Source organism: Bubalus bubalis, chromosome 4, assembly GCF_019923935.1.
Source record: "Bubalus bubalis isolate 160015118507 breed Murrah chromosome 4, NDDB_SH_1, whole genome shotgun sequence".
Classification (NCBI taxonomy): Eukaryota; Metazoa; Chordata; class Mammalia; order Artiodactyla; family Bovidae; genus Bubalus; species Bubalus bubalis.
The window spans coordinates 107,785,724-107,794,901 of record NC_059160.1 but is presented as its reverse complement, the minus strand read 5'-3'; the positions used below and the strand labels follow the sequence as shown (position 1 = coordinate 107,794,901).

General features: G+C 42.9%; 1 protein-coding gene across 2 annotated transcripts in view; it reads left to right on the top strand.

The window, feature by feature from the left end:
- Positions 1-1,020: 1,020 nt before the first annotated feature.
- The window catches only part of TMTC2 (transmembrane O-mannosyltransferase targeting cadherins 2), a 417,736-nt gene continuing 409,578 nt past the window's right edge, over positions 1,021-9,178 (top strand). The window contains exon 1 of one of the 2 annotated variants that reach the window (XM_025284384.2): positions 1,021-1,736. In XM_025284384.2, coding sequence (XP_025140169.1) covers positions 1,654-1,736 — 83 coding nt within the window. In that variant the 5' untranslated portion in view covers positions 1,021-1,653. The remainder of the gene's footprint in view (positions 1,737-9,178) is intronic. The other variant, XM_006054570.3, reaches the window with a different exon arrangement.

Here is a 9,178-nt window from a genome sequence, read left to right as displayed (position 1 = left end):
AGGCCAAGTCGAGAAGAGGTGTGGCAGGCAGCCCACGGTCCTCTTCGGTCTTGCAACTTTAGTACCCAGACCTCGTTCTACACAGACCATTCTTCTACACGATATTTCATCATGTTGGATGCCTTCCATTCGGTCTGCATCCGGGCAGAAAGGAAAGGGCATTAGCTTCCAGTCTTTCTAGGTTTAAGGATAGCGCCGTACTGGGTCGTTAAGACGTCTCTTCTCTGTTCGCTCTCCCAGTTCGCCTGACAGTTCCCTTGAAACCACGAAAAGCCGCCGCAGCTGCGGGTATGCCTGTGTGCGTGCTAATCTTTTTGTCCTCTGTTGGGGTCCTTTCTTTTTAAGCTAACTGCGGGAATATTTCCCTCCCCACCCGTCTCTCCATTGACATTTGGGACAAAGGTCGGCTCGGAGCTGAAATCTCCCTCCTAAGATGCCACCTCAAACTCGCCAACCCCCACTACCCACTCCATTTCGGCTCCTGCACAGTGAGGGTGTCTGACGCGTCGCGTGTGTGTTCGTGGCGACCAAGTCTGCAGCACTAGCCAAACCTGTTCTTCCTCTCCCGGTCCCCAGAAGTCTCTCCAGCTGACCGGACTTACGCCTGGCATCGCTTGGCACACGCAGCGCCCGGGGTTGAGATCCCGCTGGTGCTAGGCGCCGCCAGGCAGCAGCGGAGCGAGCGACCGCGACCTCCCGGTCTCATTTCTCCCGCGCCCAGGGCGCACTCCAGCTACCTCTTTGGGCTGTTTTCCAGGCGTCGCCCCTGGATCCCCGCGGCTTCCCAGACTGAAATCGAAGGTGAACGAAACAGGGGGAGGGCGGGAGGTGGGAAGGCGGAGCCTCCCGCCCGGGGAGAGAGTGGGAGGAGCCTCTAGCCTAGCGGGTAACGTGGGCGGAACCTTAGGGGGCGGATCTGGGTGGGGAAAGGGGCTGGGCGATCCGGGGATGGAGGGTTGGCCACGCAGGCGCGGGGGGCAGCGCCGAGAACCCCACGCGGGAGCTTCTGGAGGCTCCAACCACCGCTTCTCACTTCACTGGAGAAGGCGCTAGGGCCGGGAGGGGAGCTAATAAAGAGTGAATGAGCTGCAGCCGCTGTGGCGGCCGGAGTCTGCCCGAGCGGCATAGGAGCCGTGCGCCCGGGAGGCGGCGAGGGGAGGCGGTTTGCCTTATCCCTCCCAGCCGCCCTTCTCTCTCTCTCTTCCTCCAGCTGGTCCCAGAGCCCGGCTCGGTCCGGTCCCTCTGCCCCTACCCCGCACTCTCCCACCTTCTCCGAGTCCCACTCCGCACCTAGGACGCCCCGCACTGCCATGGGTTAGGGTGGCGGCTACGAGCCGCGCGAAGGATCAGCCTTGTGCATCCGCCAGGGGACGCGGAGCCCGAACGCCGCTCGCCGCTCGCCGGCTCAGGGCATGGGGAGCGCGGTGTGAGCCCGCACCCGGGGAGGACGCAGGAGCTGCGGAGACGGGCGAGGAGGAGGAGGAGGAGAGCGGTGGATTGGAAGGACCCGAGGGAGGAAGGCAGGGTGGGGAAGCGAGGGAAAAGTGAAGCTGGGAGGAGAAAGCGGCGGAAGGTGGGGATTGATGCTTCTGTTTTTTGTTGCCGCTGCTGCCCTCGCGCTGGGAGCCGAGCCGGAGAGAAGGCGGTGGAGAGATGATTGCAGAGTTGGTGAGCAGCGCTTTGGGGCTCGCCTTGTATCTCAACACCCTGAGTGCGGATTTCTGCTATGATGACAGGTAAGGGGGTGGTGAGAGGAAGGGGTGACGGGCTGCCTGGGGACTCCGCGGTGGCTTTGAAGCTTCCCGCTTTAAGGCTGGAAGTGCATCTTGGAGGGACTATTCCTGCACCTGACGGCTTAGGAGACGCGTAAACATCCGAACCTAAAGCAAACATTCGGGACGCGGGCGCACAGGGCGGGCTGAGGGAGTTTGGGTTCTTACTTTGCAGCAGGTTCCTCTCCCTTGCTTCTAGACTGTTGGCAGACGCTTAAGTTTCTTAGCGGAAGTCACAGCAATTTGGGAAACTGTTTAATGAACGCATTAAAAACAATTCTTAGGTATTTCTTGGTGTAACAAAAGCACATTGAGCGATTTTACGTCTGGGCTGGAAGGAAGCTGCTCCCTGCCCTCTAATAGATCTGCCCTGTAACGTTTCCTTTTATTGATGGGACACTTTTATTTCCCGAGGTTGAAACACACATTTGACAGTTGCCCAAATAGTGGAGAGATCGCACTGTTTTAACTTTCCCTTTTGACGCGTGGTGTACATTACTTTGCGCCAGGGCAGTGCTGCGCCCCCGCCTCCCTCACAAATCGATGGAGAGTATTACTTTATAAAAGTCTGGGCCTTCATTTCTGTTTGGGAGTTTTACTTTAGACGTTAGCGATTCTTTTGTGCTAATTGGGGGAAGAAGACGCCCCTAGAGACTGAAGTTGTCTTCTGCATTTGGGTTAGTTGGGTGGCTAATGAGACCTGAACTGTGTTGTCAAAGAAACTGCATCGATTTCTGGGAAATGTCACAGTTGTGCTCGTGTCTCTACCTATTTTTTTTTAAACGTTGTTAGTGTTTAGAAACTGATGAAAAGCTCCATTAGGGGAAATTCCAATTTGTGTCTTTCCGGTGACTTAATCTGATTACAATGAAAACAGATGCATAATTAAAATATATTAGGGAGAACAGCACGCCTGGCTAAACTTATTAACCGTCCTGGGGTGTTTCATGCTCCATTGAAATTAAACCATCCAAAAAGTGAGCACAGATTTACTTTGACAGCTTTTCAGCAGCCTCTCTGGGTTATGGAAAGTGAATGGATCCCCAGGGTCAGGGCGAGGCAGTGAGTGAACTTAAGCAAAGTGGTTGATGGGGAAGATGAAGGCAGAATCTTCTCTAGATGGTGATTAGCCAGATTCTGTATCCTCTGCTGTGCCCCTTCTCCCACTTAAAAGGGTGTTCATAGTTGTACGCCTTAAGTCACCAAATCTTGGTTCACACCCACGTCTGTTACAAAATCCCCTGGTAATAGACGCAAGACCATCCAGCAGACCCTTCTCAGTGCCTTTTATGTAAGTGTCTATCAGATACTAGTTGATAGAAAGCCACTGGTAGACATAAACTTTTCCTTAACTTTCAAGCAATGTGCATGCGGTCTTTAGCAATTATGCTGCAAGCTCTGAGAAACAACTGGTCTGTATGTAAGAGTGATGTGAGCTGCTTCTGTTCCCTCCAACTTTGTGTTACTATGCACCTGCTATTTCTAGAGTACTGGCAGAAAAAAACTATTGCTTTCCAGAGTGACTTTTCAGTAAAGTGAGCTCAGGGGAGAATCTCGGCTGTTACTGGTACTGTTGGGGACAGTTTGAAGAGTAAGTATTTAAGCCAATAATTAAGAGCTTATATAAGAAAGTAACTTACTGTAATACTGTAAGTATTGTAGAACACTGATAAATCAAGCATCACTGGCGTGGCTACTCTTTATTGCTGTCCAGTTCTTTAAAAAGTACATGTCAGAAGAATCTATCCAATAAAGATTAAGGCTGGAGCTCAACTACCTTTGAATGTACTTTTCTCTGTAGACTTAAAGTTTATTTTGTGTTCCTGACTCCTCGGTCAGAAGTGTTAGTGTTGTAACTTGGACAGAGTGTAAGTATGATGATAAATTAGTTGTGCTTTGATAGTTGGCAATTGTTGTAAGTTCTTTACCTGCTATACATTGAATGGAGCCAAAATTCCTGACATACCTAGCTGCATAGGTGAATTTAATGTGATAATTTGCCCATATCATCTAGTTGATGCATGCTCAATATATGATATATAGACATTATATACCAATGTGATGTTGAAGGCCTGTGAATTATAGTTAGCTACAATTTGAAAAGTGTATTTGACTCTAGTTTTCCTAGTAGCAGAACTGTGTGTGTGATTACCTATTCTTCAGAGTATGAAGTCTTACAAGTATCACTTGGTTTTTATGAATCCTAGAAATTATGAAGTATGTATTAATAGGAGCGTGGAACTTAGTCGGTGTCTGCATAGCATGTTCAGGTAATTCAGTGCCAAGGTGAACTGTAGATTGTGACTTTCCACGTAGACTTTCTGACCACTGCTCTAACTCACTGGTGTGAGAAGGGGAAAAAAGCTGGGAGTGGCGAGTGGAAATTGTAGGAGGATGGTAATGTGTTTATTTCCACCACTCCATTTCAGACTACAAGGACTCAGGTGTGAAACTTGTTTAAACTACATCTGTGGTTTCTGCTGCTTCCCTGCTTTCCCAGCCTGCCCCAAAACTTTAGTGAAATATGGTTTTCAAAGGAGAGAGCCGTACTGGGAATGAGAGAGCAGCTCAAGGAGAAAGATGACTTTTATGCTCGACTTGCTTAGTGAAATCAAGACTCTGCATTTTAGCTGACGAATCTGGCATTTACTGTAGGAGGGCTTTCTATTGCTTTAGCTTAAACGTTATTGCTGTGGTACTTCTCCAAGTTATCATTTCTTTTAAATATAGTGATCAAATTTACTTTATAAACTATATATGTAATTACGTTCAGTGTTTGATGTAGCTTGGTTGAGATTAAGTGGTAATCTGAAACCTTCTTTTAGCAAAATCAATTTCCCTATGGTAAAATTTAATATTTTACAAGTGTTTCTGTGCTAAAGTTAAGAATATGGCTCTGATGTGATGAAACAAACAGTAGAAGAGTGGAATTCACCATATCTGATGAAAAAGCATATATGGTTTCAGCTTCTTCCTCCTCTCCCCTTGCTTTCAATCTAGTAATAACTGTATTGAATCTTAATTTGTGGTTACAGTAAAATTGGAATTTTAAATATACAGTCGTTGCTAAATTTTAAGTCATGCTGCATGTGAATTCTTGAAGGACCATTTCATTTTCTGGAGAAATTTAATGTTAGGCTAGTGGGGAAAACTTGCTGACCCGAAATTCTCTGCTCTCTGACATATTTGTTGAGGATAGCATTGCATCACTTTCCCTTCATCCTCTTTAAAAGTCCTGTTATGTTTGCATAGAGAGAACACCAACAGAGGACTCTGTTTACTTCAAAGCAACAAAAGTAAAACTGTAACTGCTGTTTCCTACTCTCATTTCATTTTGCATATATCTTCTAATTGATGGCATGCTTTTTATAGTAGGTAACAAGTAAATAAGTTAATGCTGCAAATTCATCTGTTTATTCTAATGTGAGTAAAATAACATATTAGTTTAAAAAGACAATTTTGAGTTTCTGAAAGTAGGAAATGTGCTTGTGGCCGCTTTGAAAAAAATTTTCCTTATTGCTCATTCTGCAGTTGTTAAACTCAACCATGATCATTAACTTTATCTTTGGGTTTCTTAGTTACTGGTGTGCAGTAATTGTGTAAAACTTGGTGAAGCAACTCCACAACAGGAATTTCTACTCTTGAAATCAAAACCACCCCAAATTCTCAATAATACAGTCCTGGTTTAGTTATTCATCTAGGTGTAAATGTAAATCTCAGTTTAAAAGTACTCATTTTTTTCCTGAATGTCATAAAGAGTTTCATTAACAGTATTTAAATGAAGAAACAGAGGATTTAAAGTATACACACAAGTTTTTTTTTAATATATATATTTCTGTTTCTGAAGATATTAAACTATATTTTCTACTTGATCTTTTAATGTTATTATCAGTTTGGGCTTTTGACCTGGTATAAGAATTTCTTGTGAAATGACCAGTTGCTCTAACTTCTCTGTAAAATGTTCTCTCTAATAAATTTGCCTTGGACCAATCTGGGTTTGTTATCTTAACGTTGTAGTATGTTCAACCATTGAAAATGTGTCTGGTATTTAGTAAATGAATGTTTAGAAAGAATTACTATAAAATCAAAGTAAATCAGAGAGAAGTTTGCTTTGCATCTAAGGTTGTCTTTGTAGGTCTTTACTGGAAGAAGCCAGTGTGTACAAGAGTGTTATTTCATTCGCATTTCTTTCCCAGTTGAAAATGTATTGGAAAAAAAAAAAAAAGCCAGTGGATACAATTTACAGTTTATAAAATATTTTAGAGGACATTTATTTTCTAGCTAAGTTTTGACTGTTTAATCACATCTATGTGGAGAAAGTCATTTTGCTGTTTGAACAAGTACCTCTCTTAACAGTAAATTAAAATTAAGTGAAGCCTGTATGGATTGCTTTGCCTTACCTCTGTTGAGCTTGTCACATGGGGTTTATCCTAGCAAATGACCCAAATACAAGCACTGAACGGACATGCACAAATGCCACAGGGAAATTTCTTGCCAGCCATCTGTCTCTTAGTTGCTTTCATATATAAATGTACGGGGCGGGGGGCGGGGGGGGGATGAGCTGCCTGTATTATTGCATATTATCAGTTTACATCATCTTGTCATCTGCACTTAGTTTTTCAGAGCTAATGTACCCCGTAGTAACTCTGAATTCCCTGCTGCTATAATTCTGAAAGAGCTTCAGCCTTTTGGATTCCAACATGAGTTAAGAGCAGTTTGTCTTCCTAATCTCTTTGTTGCTGTTTAGCATGCTAAAAGCACCTATTTAAAATGCCTTTGATGGTGCAGCTCTTTATCAGAGGTGAAGGGTATGTTTTGTTTAAACCCGGCACCTTCAAAATACTAGGAAAGGACAAAGTTTACCCTTAAGGCACTCTGGTAAATCTGTGTCTGACAAACCTACTTTCTTATAACCTCATTATTCTCACCCAACATGCTTTTAACACACTAATATTCATCTCTTAAGTTTTTGATTCTCTCTTGGAAGCTAAATCTTATATGAACTTGGAGTCCTTCCTTAAATGGCTTCACAATATTGACAAGTGTGGCAGCCTTGATGGAAAGGACAAGTGGGTTGCTGAATGTAATAACCTTCCCTCTATGAATAGCTGTCTTCATTAAGAGCCTAGCTGAAAAAGAGTAGAGAGCCCATCACCAGGAGCTACATCCGTCTACTTTTCATGGGATGAAAAAGACGTAATATTTTGAATCATTACAGGTGGAATTATGCACAACGCTTGATGGTTTCTTTAAAGATCTGATTTGTATGTGTTTTTGAGGGAGGGATTGGGGGCAAGAGGAGAAGAGGACGACAGAGGATGAGATGGCTGCATGGCATCACTGACTCGATGGACGTGAGTCTGAGTGAACTCCGGGAGTTGGTGATGGACAGGGAGGCCTGGCGTGCTGCGATTCATGGGGTCGCAAAGAGTCGGACACGACTGAGCGACTGATCTGATCTGATCTGATCTTGAGGAATAAAGGGCTACATTCATTAATTCACTGATTATAAACACCACTAGGCCTGGGCTTCCCGTGTATATGGTACATGGGGCAAACAACGGCTGTTCTCCCTTGTCAGTAAGCGTCCCTGCTCGCCTGTCCTTTCCTGCCTATACTTTACCAGGGGCTTGCATAGTGTTTGAATCTGGGAGTCTGATGATAGACATAAACAATGCGGATAGCTTGTCCTTTAGCAGAGTTTCAGTTGCACTGGCTCATATTTATTTTGATGGATACTCACCGTTTTAAACTTTCACTGGGCTTCTGTTGGCTTCTTTCCCAGAGCATCTGTGCTGAGGATCCATGGTAGATGGTTTGAACTGGATTTATTCTTGATCCAGTGCTCACTGGTACCTTATTTGTACCCGTTGACGTTTTAGAATGCTTTTGTCACATGGCTCCTTCCTGTTGCCCATGTCAGTTGTTTTCCTTGAAGGTCTGCATCGGCTGAACTCTTTGAATTAACTGGATTTGCCTTGACTAGTCATAGGGATTGAAGACTTTTGTCTCAGATATTATTTGGGCTGTATTTTCCAGGCAGTTAATTCTAACAAGATGCAGTACCATCAGATTTCTATTGATCTTCTCCTCTCTGACAATTTAACTTTTCAATTACATTTGTCAGTTTCTCTGGTACTCAAGGTTTCTTAGAATAAAAGGTATAGTTGTTTGTTTAAAACTTTAAGAGATTTTTTTGGGATTACCATTTTGGGTTCATCCATGACCTTTCTTCTTTATTGTTAAGTGGGAAAGAATTGAGTAAGCCCATCTACTCTGGAGAAATTTGAAGAAAGTAGGAGCACTGAAATGATTTATTTTCCAGATTCTACATTAAAAGTTTTTATCATGTTTTAAAAGTGATTTATCTTACTTAAGGGCATTTCATCAAATACAGTTAATTTGAGTAACTAGAAATGATTATTTTAAAGATGAAATGGAGAGAGATTTTGAACTTGCTCATGTCTAAAGGATTAATTTGGAAAAGAGATTAGAATTGAAAACTCTAACTCCACCTTTAGATTCCATTTTGTTGTGGAAATAAGTGAAATTATGTATACATTTAGTTATTCCAAGGCTATATACACTTGAGGGCGGTGCTAATGTATTTGTTTTAAAAGTACCTTAGAACATGGCAGAGGAGATGCTATTTGCTTTTGATTATTTGGTTTATGCTTTTGTTTTATGATTTCTTTGCCAGGGCATTTTGTGATATCAAAGTGAGGCAGGGTCTGAAACATGGCTCAGCATGTAGTTCTAGTCAAGAAAACTGGATAAATTACATATTTGTCAAATGAAACACATCAGTGCCCTTGGAATAGCAGCTGTGTGGTAGGTGTTGAGGCCAAATGAAGTATTTCTTTCCCTTTGTCTTTGATGATTGCCCTTTATTTCTGTGGAATTTATTATGATACATGTGTGATTATTCCTCAGGAGCATCAAGTTTAAAAAAAAGTTCACAATAGGCTTATGATTATGGTTGAACTAGGAAACAATGTGTAAAAATATTGCCGTGGGGTAAAGGAATTTACTGACGTTTGAAACTGAAAAATTCACAACTTTTGATGATAAAAGTGCTGTTTTCCTACTTGTCATTCCAAGGATTATTGATTTCTTTAAAAGTAGAAAAATTCGACTGTTCTAGCCTAGAAATTCTCACTTGGCATCATTTAGGAGTATTTTGACTTCAAAGGATGTGTTATTTGCTGAAAAGTGGCCACTGGGGCAAAATATGGCTCTTGACATTTTGAACGGTGTTAAATGATGGCACCGAAGTATTTCAAACAGTCATGATTCAACATTGTTTAAAAATCCAGTGGGGAAAATGGCAGCCCATAGAACCCTGCATATTTGGAATTCTTTGGGTATTCATTTTAAATGCAGTTCATAAGTTTGCTTTTTACAAA